The 17,633-nt window shown below is 42.4% G+C and overlaps 1 protein-coding gene across 1 annotated transcript in view; it reads left to right on the plus strand.

Moving 5' to 3' along the window:
- Positions 1–17,633, plus strand: part of WNT7A (Wnt family member 7A) — a 49,349-nt gene that overhangs the window by 13,083 nt on the left and 18,633 nt on the right. The window contains exon 3 of the mRNA XM_084635651.1: positions 4,432–4,703. Within this exon, the coding sequence (XP_084491777.1) occupies positions 4,432–4,703 (272 nt within the window). The remainder of the gene's footprint in view (positions 1–4,431; positions 4,704–17,633) is intronic.

Here is a 17,633-nt window from a genome sequence, read left to right on the forward strand (position 1 = left end):
AATCTGATGTTCTAAAGTTATTATCCTTTGTAGGCCTTGCTCACCATAGACAAAAAGGAGGGAATAAGTTACTAGCTGGTTAGGAGGCTTAAGGACAATTTCCTCACTGTGACTTTGTCTCTATGCTTGAATTTCTCCCCCATCCCTGTCTTTAGCTTTGCAGCAACTTTTGCAAAGCAGAAAGAGTGGAGAGTAGGGCAGTGTACCAGTCCATCAATTGACTTCTTAGCCTAAGTGGATTTTGCCAAGTTGTTTATAAGTATTTATGCAATACAAGCCAAAATATGGCTTCCCCTTCATGGGCACCTCATGGGAACAAGAGGCAGACATAATGCAGCTGCTTGGGAGAGCGTGGGGAAGATTGAGGGGTAGCCTAGCATTACTAGAGGGGTGCTGCATATCCTAACGGGGGCACGTCAAAATGAGTTTAACTCTAGCTAGAGTACCAGTCAGTACAAGCTACAACTTTTGTACAAGAGTAGAAAACTCTCCACCCTCCCCCAGCAATCCTAGGAGGCTTATGTAGGCACCACACCTCATTCCACCCCCCACTCAGATGCCCCAGGCATTCTGCACCCCAGCACTCCATTGGCTGGAAGAACCATAATTTGGATGTATGACATTTCCTTCACTGACCCAACCTCCTGGACTGTGGTTTGCATGGATCCTACTCATCCCCTCTTAGTTTGTTCATTGTATAGATTTATATTAAATTGAAACTCCAAGAGGAGTTGTAAGTAAAGATTATTAAGATTTGCTATGGATGTCACCACCTTGCAAATATTTTTTTTTAAATTTCTGGGTCCCTTTCTGATGTTTTTAGCTGTTGGGTTGGAGGATTGTTCATGTGACATATTTCCAGTCTGGCAGATCATTCCTATGAATATATTCTGTCTCTTCAGAGTTCCCCCTTAAGACATGCTCTTTCGCTTTTACACCCCATGTCTGACTTTCTTAGGCATTTACAGAGTGCCAAGCAATGCTGTTTGGGGTTCTCCAACCTTTCAGGTTCTACAGATGAGAGAGGATCACTGAAACAAGCTTTCCTAATCACCCTCCTTCCCCCAGGGAAAGTGTTGTGAGTGTTCTGGATATCCCCCAAAGAGGGCTCCATGGTTAATAGTGTGGAAACCACTGCTCTGAGCCCTATTCATCTTTCCCTTCCTTCTTTACAGCATCCCTTTGTCATCCCCTCACAATAAAAACTTGGCAGGAATAATTACTTGCTTCTTTGCCCTTGCTTTTCTTTGACTCTAACAATCTTTTTATGCCACTTTACCTCTTTTCCTTGTACAAGTGTTTCTGGTCCCGTCTATAAAGCACTTTTGATGCTATAATCATCAGTAGCTCTGGATTTAAAAATACTTCTACTACTACTAAAATAACTGCACTGGCTTGAGGTTAAAGCCTGAGCCCTTAGAATGGTACTTCTAGCAATAAGAACGCGAATTTTACACTGCTAAATCTTTGCAGGAAAGTGAAGGTAAGGGAGCTAATTTGGCTGTGAGATGCATATACATACATTCCTGACAGATGGAGGAAGTAGAGTGAAATTATTCCACTTTAGTTCTGGCTCTTTCAAAACTCACCGTGGGTTGTTCCCCATGTTGTCCTTACATGGTGCTGTAGCAACATTTCAAGGTGAAGACTAACTGTAAGCGGGTGTAGTTAGTGTATTTTAAGACATCTTGTGCCCAGCCTCATCCCTTCCCCTCCTTAATAGATTACTCCTGCTGTGACATATACCTGCACATAAAGATGTGTGAGGCAGAAGCTGGCCAGAAATTGAACACACTGCAACAGTGCTTTTGATGTTTTAATGCGCACCTGTTTTCTGGCCAAATGCAGAGTGTGCCAAAACCAAAAACTTAAAAAAAAATCTTTATTCAGTAAAAGAAAAAAAGAGACATGTCCCACCCCTCCCTTAGTTAATCTCTCTCACTCTCTTTTTTAAAAAAGTATAATATATGCAGTGTTCTGAGCAAAACACATATTACAGAGTAGGTTAAATCTTGCACTTTATAACTTACTTGCTTGAATACAAAGGTAAAAGTCCTGTTGCACCTTTTGAGTATTTAAAGCACAATCATGGAACTGGCACAAAAGCAGTAAAATTAGATAAACACAAAATTACATATACTAATGCCAGAATGTCTCACTACACCATTTATATTCCTAAGGACAGAACAAGTGTAACTGCTTCAGCATATGAGTCATCTATGCAAAACACAGCAGCCTGAAATAGATGAGACAAGTGTGTGATACATTATGAATACTGTATGAGGCTTTGAGTCTTCCCATGTGGTGAATTCCTTTGGATACCTGCCTTCTTTACAGTGCAATCTCCTGTCCTTCAGCACTGAAGAGCTGACAACTGTTTTTCCACAAAAGAGGAGATTTTTTTTTAAAATTTGACATTACTTCTGATTTACAGTGGTTTAAGTAGGATTAGAGTCAGGCCCATGTCTTTTTCTTATGTGAAGAAAAGCAATTCCTGAAAACAACCTTTGTTAGATGAGAAATGGTGCATCTAAAGCAAAAATACGAACAGATGTAAATGTAGACCTAAAGAATCCACTCCCTTCCACAGAATAATCTAATGAGAAATAATTTTGCTTAGTATCTCTGCAAGGCTCACCCCACAAAGTTGCCAAGTCATCCCTTAAAGGGTTTTAAGGCCCATTTACTATAGAGATGCCCCATAAACTGTAGGAAATCCTAGAGATCTCAGTGCATCCAACTTTGACAGCCTCCTTCCTGGCAGCACAACCTCTTTAGTAGCCTCCTTAGTAAACTAGGTAGGATGTCCCAGTTTACCATAACTGTCTGAAGAGGATGGCTTTTATGAAGACAAATCATACTTCACTGATCTATTAGAATTCTTTGAGGGGGTCAAAGAAACATGAGGACAAGGATGCTCCAATGGATATAGTGTACTTGGACTTTAAGAAAGCCTTTGACAAAGTCCCTCATCAAAGGCTCTTAAGCAAACTAAGCAATCTCTTAGGGAGCCTAGTTCACCAAGGGTATGTCTACACGACAACTAAAGACCTGTGGGATGGCCTTGGTTGGCCTGGGTCAGCTGACTGGGAATCAGGCCATGAGGTTAAAAATGCAGTGTAAATGTTCAGGCTCGGGCTGGAGCTCTGGCTCTGAGATCCCGTGTGGGGAGAGGGTCTCCAAACCTTGGCTCCAATCTTAGCCAGAATGTCTACACTGCTATTTTTAGCCCTACAGCCTGAGCCCTGGAGTCAATTTACCTGGGTTCTGACACTTGGAGCTGCGGGTTTTTTATTGCAGGGTAGATGTACCCTCAGTGTTTTGGAGTTGTAGACCAGGATCTTGAACTGGAGGCTACTGGAGACTTCTCCTTCTCCTTTAAATTTTCATGACAAACCAGTAGTCCAACAATAATAGATCGGCAGAGTCTGCAGAGGCATAAATATCCCATCAATTCAACATTGATATAAATTGTTTCTTTTACGAAGGACAAATCAAGAAATCTTTTAGGAAAGTCTTTGATTGCTAGTTCATTTGTAAACATAGCACACAGTACCATCAGCGGAAAGACTGTTCATGCTGATAATTGGCAAAGAAGTTTCCTTATTAATAGATTGTTGTTTTTTTTTCTCTCCATTATGCTTCCTTGCCATGAGGTAAGAAAGTAGATATTTTTCATTAAAAGAATGAACCACTTAGAGACAAACATAAAAATATAGATCACATATGTGAAGAGAGATGCTGCTGAGAATGAAGTGTCTGTAATATTTCCTTCCTTAACTGATGTTTCTCATGAAGTCTGATGAATAACAGAAATTTGCTTGTTCCATGAATCATAAGCTATCACCAGTAGTTGTTTGGAATATGACAGGGCTGAGTTGGCAGATGTTTAACAAGGGGATTACATCTTCCTATCCATCCTCTCTTTATAAAAGGCCTGATTCTAATCCTATTGAAGCAAATAAGAATTTTGTCACCCACTACAGTGGTGACAAAAATTTGAAATTTTTCCTTTAAAATGGGAAAGTTTGATAATTTTGGAAAAAAAAAATCTAATTTTTTTTTCAAATTGGGAGTTTTATCAATTTTCCACAAACAGTTCTGATGAATTGACATTTTTTCAGCAAAAAACATTTAGTTGGAAAACACCCAACTAGCTCTAATGATAACCCAGAAAAATATGTATGTGGTTATCTGGATAACACCTACGCTTAAATATACTGCAGCCTGGAGCTCTATTTTTTCAGAGAGTGCCTAAACATCAACAAAAATCAAAACTTTGAATGGTGGAGTACTGCCTATGTCTGCATGTTTACAACACTTCTAATTATAACCATATGGCATTTGAACTGCACTGACTTGCACATATTTTTCTAAATAACCCTATCACAAATGTTGTCCCATATATTTACAGCACTGTTTTAATTTCAGGTAGCAGAGAAGCAGCTTTCACATATGCCATCATTGCTGCTGGAGTAGCACATGCGATCACTGCTGCCTGTACCCAGGGAAACCTAAGCGACTGTGGTTGTGATAAAGAAAAACAGGGACAGTACCATAAAGACGAAGGATGGAAATGGGGAGGCTGTTCTGCTGACATCAGATATGGAATAGGATTCGCCAAAGTGTTTGTGGATGCAAGGGAGATTAAACAGAACGCAAGGACTCTCATGAACTTGCACAACAACGAGGCGGGGCGTAAGGTAGGTATCTCTCTGCTCTCCACCGTCATATGACAATTCCTTGTCTAGAATCAGAGGTCTGATTACAACACAATGTTCAGAATGAAATGTGCTTTAAGGCTAATGCCATTTTACAGTAGCCGAATAGGCACTTTTGTAAGCTACACAAACTTGTTGGATGATCCATCTGTCAAATATTTGTCTAAATGTTGCTCTTTCCAGTCATAAAACAGAAAATGCAAACAAACAGTTTAGCTGGAAAGTCAAATGGTGCTCAAGATAGAAAGCTTGCCTGCTACTGTGTGGCTGAATCTGCTTCTCTTCAGGTTCAGACATGAACTTCTCATCATTCAGTTGAAAAGGGATCACTTTCAACCCAACTGTCTAAACCTTGCTCTTTGTGTGGGGACTACAGCTAAAGGAAAAAAAACTTGAGTGAAGTGGAACTAAGAGACCACAGACTGACTCATTTTAACACAACATAATATATACACACATAAGGCAGGGTTATCATTTTAAATGGAGCGCTCCCCCACAATTCCTTAGAACCAGCAGCTTAAAGCACATTCATGCAGAAACAGTGGTTGAACTCTTGTCTCCCTGGCAGCTTTAAACATGTACATTTTATGTGGAATCTACACAGCAATTCTGGGAATCTTGACATCTCTTGGTTTTGCTTCCTTTGCAATATATTGCAGTGTATTCAGATTTCCTATTGTCATGTGGCAAAGACGGAGGCCTTGGCACTCCTGTGTAGCAGAGCTGTGCTCAGCACAGGACTCGTGAAGCGGGCCACCAGTGTCCTCCTCAGATCCTCGTGAGCTGGATTGATCCCCAGGATACATGAGAGCAGCCTCGGAGCACTCTAACTTGTGATAGCTAGAAATTGCCCAATGTGGGTCTTTACACTGGCCAGTGGCACAAAGGGGCCAGGATCTCTGGCCCATAGGACATTAAATTACTATGCGCGAGTGTGGTCCTACTCTGAAAAGCAACTGTGTAAAAACACCTTCTTATTGAACAGATCTGCTCCCTGTGGTTTAGAGTCCTGTCTGCTGACTTTAGTGGTTAGTGATTTTTTTACCGCCTTTTAAATACTGTTAAGTATTACAGAGCAAGAGAGCTAAGGACAGTGAGCTGGAGTCTGTTCCTTCAGGTGCATCATCAACAGAATGGTTCACCAAATAATGGCCTCAGTGACTCCTGTGCAGCCCCATGGCCTTTGCTGGGTTTGCACAGTGTAACTGAATGAGACTCAGCAAACAGTTCTGTTATTGATACACAGTTCCCTTCCAGAGTGGAAGGGCTCTTGAACATAGTAATTCACTGTCCTACAGCCCTATCTTGGCCCTTGCTCCAGCCCCTTGAGTTAAAATAATTCCCATGCTTTCTTAGCTCTTTATTTCACTTTCTCCACTGTTGGCATTTCAATGGAATTTTTCAGCCAGCCCATAAGTGGTGGCTTTGTCTTTGTCTTGGTGCTGGATTTGAGTAGATTGAAGTGGAAAGTGGCTTGAAGACACTAATATTTCTGTTGCAGTAACAATAATTAGGGCTCTGAGAGATCACAAGACCACAGCATTTGGGACTTGAAAAAGAACGACGGCTTCTGTCACAAACAACAGCATAGCCTTCCTCAGACTTATTCCCGCTGAAAGCTAGAGAGGTTATGTTAACAATTTCTTTTTTCAGTGTTCCAAACGCCTGGGTCTGGCACTCCAGTGCAGAGATGATCTCTCAGAACACTAAGTTGTTATCACAACAGAATATTAATGTCTCCCGAACTTATCTCATATAGAGTAACTGTTCAAAGAGCTTGATTCTAACAGTCCCTGTGCTAGGCTCCAGTGCTCTGAGAATCAGCCTCTTGGCTGCTAGGCTCCTTACAGCAGATGAGTTAGCATACCTGTTTGTATTCCACCATCTTGTTTAACACGTAGGGTCACATTTATTCTGTTACACCAGTGTAACTCCACTGAAGTCAACGATAACAGAGGAAATTGGACCATTATATGTGGATTCCCACCTTTTGTGTTGTCACTTGCAAGAGCTGGTTCATGGAGAGGCTCATTTCCACCTAACTGGTACAGCTCAGGGCTGGCAGAAAGAGAAGAAGCTTAAAATGGCTTACTGAAATCTGGCTGGCTGTAAGCTTGTTTGGCACTGGGGATTGTTTTATGAAAGCATCACTAGTGCACAGCTGAAGGATGGGGCAAAGCATCCCAAACTTTACATATTATAGTTACAGGGCCCAGGTTTTCAGAATTATATAGACAAAAATGTATTAGACATCAGGATCCTAGGATGTGATTTTGGGCCCCACTATAGCCGTACGTATGTTTCTGTGGCAGAGCACAGGGGTCGTAGAAGTCCTGGAGCCAGCCAAGGCAGAGGCACATTTGCCTCTTGTCTTGCTAGACTGTGAGCTTTGTGTTGTGCCTCTGAGACATGCAGCACAAAATGTTCTTCCTGGTCCTTTGCTTTTAGCACCAATGTGCACACAATCACAATGACTTTATGGCTAATTTGTGTGCACAAATTTGTGTGTCCTAAAAAACTGGAGCCTGGGAAGTTTCACTGTGTTTGTGTTACTATCTGGAAGAGCTTGTGGTGTGTGCTATCTTTGGCAAACTGCCAGGTCTCCAGCAAGCTCAGAAACTATTCTGATATGGAGATATTTATATGCCTGTTACTGAAACTCTCACAGTGCCGAACTACTGATCTTATTTGAAATCTTTAATGATCCAGTGGGGTGCGAGACCAACACAAGCCTGGGAAGGTGTTATTGCATGTCCACAAACCAGTAGAGAATGAAGAACTAATGACTGTGTTTAGTACAGAGATCAGGCTTTGCTCCCATATACCTGTGAGGGATCACAATGTTTTCATCACCTGTTCCATTCTACAGCAAGCACTGATTGAGGGCTTACATCAACGTGGGAGAGACTGCTGACTTTAAATGCTGAAATTGGACACGCAAAAGATTGGCATGTTGTGTGTCAACAGGCAGCACTCAAGGAATATCTGAGATCCGTATATTTTTGGGGCTCTTTTTCCAAGAGATTCCAAATACTAGGAATAACCTGGTCTACTCTAGGAGACTTACCTACTGCTGACAACAGTTGTCAGCAATTGGTTCTCTGGAACAGCCTATAGTTTAACTGCTAGTGCAGACAGGATAAGAGAGTTATCAGCTGGGTTTCAGCAAGCGTGTTTGAGACTGATTAAGTAAGAAGAGTAACAAGGGAAGAACGTTAGTAGGTATCGGTAGGTACTTCAGGTGTAGGTGTTGATTTTTGCCATGCATTTTTTAGTTTATTCTGATTTTAATCTCAGCCTCCTTCTCCTGACAGGTTTCAGAGTAGCAGCTGTGTTAGTCTGTATCTGCAAAAAGAACAGGAGTACTTTTGGCACCTCAGAGACTAACAAATTTATTTGAGCATAAGCTTTTGTGAGCTACAGCTCACATCATCGGATGCATACAGTAGAAAATACAGCGGGGAGATTTTATATACACAGACAACATGAAACAATGGGTGTTACCATACACACTGTAACGAGAGTGATGAGGTAAGGTGAGCTATTACCAGCAGGAGAGAAAAAAAACCTTTTGTAGTGACAGATTGACAGACCCAGAAGAGTACCCAGAAGTCACCTACTACAGGACAGGCCCAACAAAGAAAATAATAGAATGCCACTAGCTGTCACCTTCAGCCCCCAACTAAAACCTCTCCAGCGCATCATCAAGGATCTACATCCTATCCTGGAGGACGACCCATCACTCTCACAGATCTTGGGAGACAGGCTAGTCCTTGCTTACAGACAGCCCCCCAACCTGAAGCAAATACTCACCAGCAACCACATACCACACAACAAAAACACTAACCCAGGAACCTATCCTTGCAACAAAGCCCATTGCCAACTGTGTCCACATCTATTCAGGGGACACCATCATAGGGCCTAATCACATCAGCCACACTATCAGAGGCTCGTTCACCTGCACATCTACCAATGTGATATATGCCATCATGTGCCAGCAATGCCCCTCTGCCATGTACATTGGCCAAGCTGGACAGTCTCTATGTAAAAGAATAAATGGACACAAATCAGACATCAAGAATTATAACATTCAAAAACCAATTGGAGAACACTTCAATCTCTCTGGTCACTCGATTACAGACCTAAAAGTGGCAATTCTTTAACAAAAAAACTTCAAAAACAGACTCCAACGAGAGACTGCTGAATTGGAATTAATTTGCAAACTGGTCACAATTAACTTAGGCTTGAATAAAGACTGGGAGTGGATGGGTCATGACATAAAGTAAAAGTATTTTCCCCATGTTTATTCCTCCCCCCTGCCCCCCCCCCCCACTGTTCCTCAGCCGTTCTTGTCAACTGCTGGAAATGGCCCACCTTGATTATCACTACAAAAAGTTTTTTTCTCTCCTGCTGGTAATAGCTCACCTTACCTGATCACTCTCGTTACAGTGTGTATGGTAACACCCATTGTTTCATGTTGTCTGTGTTTATAAAATCTCCCCACTGTATTTTCTACTGAATGAATCTGATGATGTGAGCTGTAGCTCATGAAAGCTTATGCTCAGATAAATTTGTTAGTCTCTGAGGTGCCACAAGTACTCCTTTTCTTCTCCTGACAGTGTCTCACTAGTGTAATAGCTAATGAACTCTGATGCCTAGAAAGCAGTAACATTCAGATCAAGGATAATATAATGAGTGCCCTCATGTAGAATCAATTTGTACAATGTGTTCCTGGTCCCTAACCCCATCTATGCTAGGAAATAGACCCAGTACTGACAATGGGTGTCAGCAACTGGTCTCATGTATGTACGGTATCTACAAAGGTTTATCTGCTTGGGTCAAGGGATAAACAGTTTTCATCTGTATCTCTGCGTTTCCGTCTGACCTGTGCAAGCAGAAGTTCTCCCAGTTTCTTCAATAGTTGCTCCTGTACTGCAGCGCTGGAGTTCCCAGAAACTCTTTTTAGGGTACATCTGCACTGCAGCTGGAGGTATAATTCCCAGCTTGGGTAGGCATCCACATGCTCACTTTGATTGAGGTAGCACTAAACATAGCAGCATAGCTGCAGTGGTGCAGGTTAGCCACCCAAGTAAAATCCCCTCCAGGCCCTCCTCATTAAGTACTTGCATAGCTAGCCCATGCCACCGCCCGGGATACACTGCTATTTTTAGTGCACTAGCTCAATCAAAGTTCGCACATGAACATCTACCCAAGATGGAAATTACAAATTACAGTCCTGGAAGTGATTTTTGCATGCACCCTGAAAAATGGCCCAATCAATGTTAGAAGCCGTAGTTCATTTGTCTGGCATGTCTGTCTCTGTTAAGAGGGCTCCTGTAGTTCTCTCCCATATCTGAGACATGTCACATCAGGTGTCCCTTGCTTCAGTGAATTAGTATGTCCTGAAATGCTGATTTACCACAGTGAGAAGCAAGCAACATAGGGAGAATTGTAGGAGAATTCATAACAGCTGTGTCAGAAAATGGAGATAAAGCTCCTATTAATTTGTAGGCATGATTCAACTACTGACCTGCTCTTAGAATTTCCACTAACTGCATGGGAATCCCATACAAGGAACAACTGTGGAACTGAATCCTCAGTTAGCAAATTAGACTTACCACATACAGAGGTACTTGAATTATTGCAGGTAACTCCCACTGCTGAAGGGTAGTTCTGGTCTAGGGGGAAAAGATTACATTTCTACCAGTATAACTGCTAAAATAGCAAAGTACGCATGAAAGGGCCTAGAGATTTTGGTGATTTGACTGAAAGATTTTCATTCTGAGTCAGAGGCAAGGACATTATCAAATTGCTCTCTCTCTCTCCCTCTCTCTCTGACATTGCAGTTCTGTGAATGACATCTTGCATCAGAGTTACATCATATTAAATATAACGCCACATTATGAGTCATTGTTATAAATCATGACACAGGCTACATTAGAAGGCTTTTGCAATTCAAGGGCACATCAAGGTGGATTTTTATTTGATGTTTCTCTTTGCAGACACACATAGGTGTGCTAACTTGTAATTCTATCATGCATTGGTAGTGCTCCAATGCTTTTTGGGCTCTTGAGTTTAAATATGCATTGTAGATGAGGTTCAGAGCGAGCATAACAGAGGATTACTGTAACTATCAAGCAAGGCTGTGAGAAATTACAAGGGGTGCAGCCCCCCAAATTGATCCAGTAACTCTGAGAATTAATCTACTGTAATATTTACTGTCCTATTTTTTGGGAAGAGGAAGTTGAGATGAAACCGTGCCATAGGATTCCCACAAAACTATTGTGTGATGCCTAACGTGATATTCTAGTCCCCTTTCCTGTCCATGTCTCTTTTATTGCCTAGCAAAGAGTTTAACCTCAGAAATAGGTTTGGATTCCTCAGACATGCTGCCTTGTAACTTTCCCCACCCTCTTTTGGTGCTAGTATCACCAGACCCCCACAGTGAGGTCAAAGAAGTTAACTGCAAATCTGCAGTTGACAGCAGTTCTCACTCAATTCAATCTGAACATGTTTGACTTCAGTCCATGCATGCTGACGAACATGGCAACATGAACATGAAATAACAGTGTCAGCTCTTGGGGGCGGGAACTATTTTTTTAACATAGCACCCTGCACACTATTGACACTTAAAACAACAGTAAGCAATAGCTTGAAAAAATGTGTGAAATTAAAGGCCAGGTAAATATTTTAAAATTTCAAATTGATGCATGAGCTTTAAAGGAACTAACAACATTGCCTGGAGCCAGACAAAATGCAGTCAGGCATTGTAAAAGCTACCAAGAGTTCTACCACTGTACCCCACCCCCTGCCTGTGCATGCTTGAGGCTTGATTCACCCTTGCTGGTGTGGAATAGGGACGGAATGCAGTTGATCAAATGGGAGCAGCTGCACCTGAGGGAGGATACCTCCATTGCTGTCCTTCCAAGGGGTCCAGCCAGGGGAGGGCAGTTTTAAAGTACAATCTGGGTGCCATAGGTGCTCCATGTGTGAAGACTGTCAAGGATTTATGCTGGCTGGCTCCAGGCCCTCCAGAAGAACGCATTTGTGGATTGTCTTGCACAGCTACAACCTCTTGTCTAGTCAGATTTTCTGCGATGAGGGACCTACTTCTTGGGCTCCGCCAGCTTGTGTAACGCTGACAGACGCCAGCATTACAAACCTAGGACCTCTGAAGCTCAGTGTATGTAGCTAGCCTTTGATGTATGAGCTAAAAGCCACCTGGCTACATCAAAGGACCTCTAAAGCTCAGTCTGTCTCGGTAGCAGACTCATCAATCTCTAGATTGTCTGGGTGCCCCTAGAGTGGAACAGAGCACCATACCAAGTAGGCATGGGTGACACTTGCATGGGTGGAACCCCAGGGGAAATCAAGCCTGTGGCAACCCTTGAACAGACTGCCACTCACCATCATTTGTGTTGCAGCTTTGTTATGTATTTATAAAAAGAAAAGGAGTACTTGTGGCACCTTAGAGACTAACCAATTTATTTGAGCATAAGCTTTCGTGAGCTACAGCTCACTTCAAGCTTATGCTCAAATAAATTGGTTAGTCTCTAAGGTGCCACAAGTCCTCCTTTTCTTTTTGCGAATACAGACTAACACGGCTGTTACTCTGAAACCTATGTATTTATAGTGTCTCTTGGAGAGCGCAGTCATTGTACTATCCTTTAGCAAGGTGCAAAGCAGGGTGCAAAACCCTCCCTGAGCTAGCCACTGTGGAACAGAGATGGAGCTAAGGCCATGCCTGCCCTCCCCACCTCATCAGAGATGGCTGTGTCACAAGAGTGCTAGCAGGGAGCAGCCACAGCGCCATGACAGCACGAGGAGTGAGCACGGGGAGAATGCCCCTTGTACTGGGAAAAGAGCCTGCCACAATCTGGCTCTTAGAGAGCTTTGAACGGAGACCAACTGACCAATGTACAGTAACCAAACGTATGTACTTTTGTATTCAAATATCCCAACAGTCACACTAACAGGAGTGTCTTAAATGGGTTATACATCAGGATAAATGCTCCACTGTGTCTGGAGCTGCTGAAAATTAAGGTAGACTCCAGAGAGTCGAAGAGACCAATTTATAGTGGAATAATTAAAACCTGGGTGAGGCTGCTCTGTTACCATAATATCACTTGATCACTGATACCAAAAGTATCTGCAGCAGAGCCGTATGTTTCTTGAAGCTCAGAACTTCCTAATGCCCTTTAAAAAGTTACACTAGTTATTTTCTAACTTTGCTTCAAAAACCTACTGATCTTTGCTTTTAGAAACGTCCAGTGTTTCACTTTTTGCATGCCCTTTAAATGTAAAGCTGATAATCCACTTTCCCCATTACAGTTAGGCAGTAAATATGAATGGAATAACCACAATTGCTAGTTATTTCTGAGTGAAAATAGTTTAAAGTTGTAAATAGTCTCTCAGGAGTTGATTCTCCACCTTCTGTTCAGTTGCTCATATCACTGGGTGTCAGGAACATTTGGAGAGGCAAATATATCCAGGAGAACTGGCTGTTGCACCATACCATTTCAAAAGGGGATGTAACATGTAGAAACACCAATATGTCTGGCTTCGGAGTGTGGAAAGCCACTTAGTCACAGAAATCCCAAAAGTGCCTGTATGGTGTACGGAACTGGTCCAATCTTTTCTCTTTTCTTTGTCTGTTTGCTTCTACAATGAATGGTAAATCTGTCATGTACAACGCTGAAGTATTAACAGCCAAATCCTGTCCCACTGAAGACAATGGCCAAATTCCCACGGACTACAAAGAAGTAGGATTGGCCTTACGCCTGGGAGTCTGTCACTGTATTGTACTATGAAACAAAGGATCAGAGTTTGGGTCCTAGGCCCCTGAGGAACGGAGGCTGGGAGCCTTGTGGAGACAAACAGACTACGTCACTGGTTTAACTTCATTGCCTTCAGTGGATTTGCTCCTAACGTGCAATGATGTGAGCTCAGGATAAAGCCTAGTATGTGTTCATTCCTTTATGAAGAGGGAATGCTTTTTACGTAGGTCATTTTTTCCTTCTGGATGGTAGCTGGAGAGATGTTGTCAGGTTCCACTAGGAGCTGTATTTAGTCCTTCTGGCCAGAGGAGGTTATTGCAATACTGGAGTCCAAAAGTGTGGGGCAGGGTGAGTGAGGACATAGAGGAGACAGGGATGCATAGAGCTGAAGAAATAAAGGGAATCTCAAAGGAAACTCACCAAAAACACAAATGAAAATATCTTACACGATAAACTGTCAAAAGCAGCGTGCGGCATTTCACTCAAACCTGTGATCTCAATATATGGAAGCTCTACTGCTAAAACTGCATGTACCATTTTGAAAATACTCCTCTAGGCACCCAAATATCCCCACACATTGGCTTGCTCAATGATTTAACAGTGTTTCAAGTCAGCTTGGTTGAAGCCAGGAGAAGAACAAACCAAAAAAATTGGGGACTTATGGGGCTCATCCAAATGTTTATGGGTATAAACAAAGGTAACAAGGCTGCTCCCAGCAAGCTGCTTCCAACTTCCCAGTTGGTGTGGTTCCTAGGTCCAGCCAAATGCAGAAGAAGAGGATGAGTCAGCCCAATTTAGAGTCCTTTCCTGACAGAGCAGCTTGTTTTAGTGAGACCTGGACATATCCCACCCCTGCAATCCCTGCGCTATTGTAGACATTCTGCTCAGGGAGAGTGTATTTACCTTCTCCTTGATGACCACCGAATGGGGCCTGTACAACCCATCACTATAACGATGCCCTGATGTCATAGTTCCAGGCAATCTCCTGAAGAGGCATTAGACACAGCAAGTTGTTTCTGGCAAGCCCACCTACAACTCCTTTGACATGCAGTTTGTAAGGTAGGATTTTCAGGAGGGCCCAGCATTGAATGAACGCTGCTCCCAGTAAAGTCAATGGTGAAACTTCCATTCATTTCAATGGGAACAAAGTAAGGGAAATGAGGAACAATTTGGAACCTCCACCCTCCATTTTCCTCTCTTAACGCTCCCCCCCCTGCAGCCGGCATGAATGTTTGCACTACACCTGACAGGCCTATGCAGGGTAATTTCCTAGGTGTGAAAAAAAAATTACAGGTCCTGGGCTCTCTCATAGTATTTTGTTTGTATTTGAAGGGATCAAAGATCTATTTTATGGCTTTCCTACTGCTTTTAGATAATAGTCTTAAAACAAGACTAAACTTGACAGACAAGCTCTGCATCTTCTCAACAGCCCAGAGTAAAGATAAAGGGAACATTAATGTTATTCTAAATTATGAGAAGGAATCAGACTGCACAAGAGCTGTAATCCACAAGAATGAATTTTCATTCCACTTGTCCTCCACTTTCAACTCATCAGAAGTTGTGATACATGGTCCTACTTGTATTTTGGCTTTCAACTCCCTCTTATATCTTATGTGGTTGAAAATTGAATTCCTGATTTACACCAAAGATTAGGGAATGATAAATGCTATCACTTACCTGCAGTCACAATTTTAGAGGATTCTGGCATTATGAGCAAAACAGGCATTTCATGTGGGTGATTACTAGTGCTGACAATGATAGGTAAGAAAGGGCCATGTCCTGTTAATAAATAATAAAACCCCTCTCAAGTTCCACATTTAATATCATGAATTTTTCATAACAGAAACAATCAGAGGATCACTATAATGATTAATTTGCTTAAATAATACAAAGTCACTGGCTGGTTCACAAACTTTTCAAGGAACATGGGAGATGTTTCCAAAGTTAATCCATGTTTGCTCTTTGGATAGTTGGCAGCATATGTCATTTAGAGACCACTGAGATCCACGACTGTCACGGGGTCCACTCACCACAGCGGCACCTCCTGCTGGCCATCCTGGGGATTAGCTCTGTCAGTTGTGCGCCCTCTTCAGGGGGTGCCTCTCCTGTTGTCCTCTCACCCTGCGGACCCGCCTCACTCCAGGAACTGCAGCATCCTCTTCATTATTCTCCCTTCTGGAGTTACCTAAAGTCCTTCTATAGAAATAGTCCCAGGCAGTCTTCTCCTGTGCTGCCCTGATGATGCCATTTACCCAGTGGCCGGTAGGGGAACCTGGGCCTGCCCTGTACTCTGGGTTCCAATCCAGGGACCCTCAGCTCAGCAGTTCTGAGCTCTACCCTCTCAGCCCTCACTGCTCCTTTCCTGGACTGCTTCCTACTCTTCCTTGTTCCCCCCTTCTCTGAGAGTACCAGCTCCAAACCAACTTCTTCCTCTCTCTTCCAAGGGAGTGACTGCCCTTTTCCCCAGGCACCCTGTCTGTTCTCAGCTCCTGGGGTTTAGGCCCCATTTATTTCTGTTCACCATCAATTCCCTGCTCCCTGGCTCTCCCTCCAGGTGCAGCATGTGGAGTTAATTGGTCTACCTGGCCACTTTAACCCCTTCAAATCCCTGGACACACCATCACAAGTACCCTAGGAGAAATGAAGGATTATTTTAGACATTATATAGTCCACTGCTCTATAGGTCTGATCCAGTTCCCACTGAAGTCTATGGAAAGATGCCCTATGATTTCAGTGTGCTTTAGATTAGGCCCTCTAAGAGTTGTTGGTGTCCCATTAATATTCCAAAACCAAAACACTTTGTTTTACACTTGTTTAGAGACAACAGTGTACTTACTTATCACATCACTTACAAAACCTAAACACTGAAAGCAAAGAAATGGAATGTTTAAGAGCATTGTAAATCTTACCCTACTCACATACTAAAAACCACAAACATATTATTGTGGTCAAGATAAAGAAATGCACATTACATTACATCACAACACGGCAATCTTAACTCTGTCCCATGGATGGTAGAGGCTTTTTCTGTATAATTTCTGTTATCTTGATCTTGGTTATGTTGAAATATGTTTTCCTTTGTACTTGTTTTTGGAATTTCCCTGTGTAGTTGGGTGTGTGGGTCAGTGACTTTGTTTGTGTTTTTGATGTTCATTTGCCTACATAAAGGGAAAAGAACATCATAGGCTAACATTTTCAAACTTGGCACTTAAAGTTAGGACTCTTAAAGTGGTGGTAAGATTTTCAGAGGTAGGTGCTTAACATGACTGGACTGCCATTAAATTTCATTGGGAGTTATAGGTATCCAGCACCTCTGAAATTCAAGTCTCTTATTTAGGTGTCTAAATATGGATTTGTGCATCTACCCTAGGCATGACAATATGGATATTTTGGCCATTAAAAATTAAATAAATGGAATAGAGGAGCCGCCAGATTTTAAAGGATTTATTGGTGCTTGGCAAGTTAACTTCTTTGCAAGTTTTTGACAATCTAATAACTGTTTGGCTAGGTCCTTCTGGAATGCCATTTTCCACACACCTAAAGAGATGGGTGTTTATACCACACATAACCTACAACACGTATTAGACTAAGGCTCCTATGCAGTCTTGCTTCATTCAGTGCATTCCTGAGAAGATATATTCATTCACTATGCAGTTACATGAGTTATACATGTTTAATGCTCCTCCCATCATGGGGTGTCAGCAGGAATGGAACCTGGGGCCTTCAGCACAAGCCTCTACAACCTGAGCCAAAGAAGTGTTGGTGTACCTGACTCTTACCCTATGTGTGGGCCAGATATTGTGGTCTGTGTGTGAGACACAGTACCCATAGCTCAGGTATTACATATGCATGCCTCTTCCTCCAAACATTGGTAAACAGTGCTAGAAAGGTCTAACAAGTTCCATAACTGACAATACAGAAACCCATGCTCTTAAAGAGCCTTGCAAAGGTGAGTAAGCATTATAAGCCCACTTTTACAGTTGGCCTAAATAAAGATGTTTGAAGCAATGCATGTGAGAGGCACTTGGCTTCAATGGAGTTGCAATAGTTTAAACCAGCAGACAGTTTAGCCCAATGAATGTAAGTTTCTCAAAGTAGCCTGTAGTGGCCCGGTGGGTGAGGGAATATCTTTTAT

This window comes from Lepidochelys olivacea (assembly GCF_965140295.1).
Source record: "Lepidochelys olivacea isolate rLepOli2 genome assembly, chromosome: 7".
Classification (NCBI taxonomy): Eukaryota; Metazoa; Chordata; order Testudines; family Cheloniidae; genus Lepidochelys; species Lepidochelys olivacea.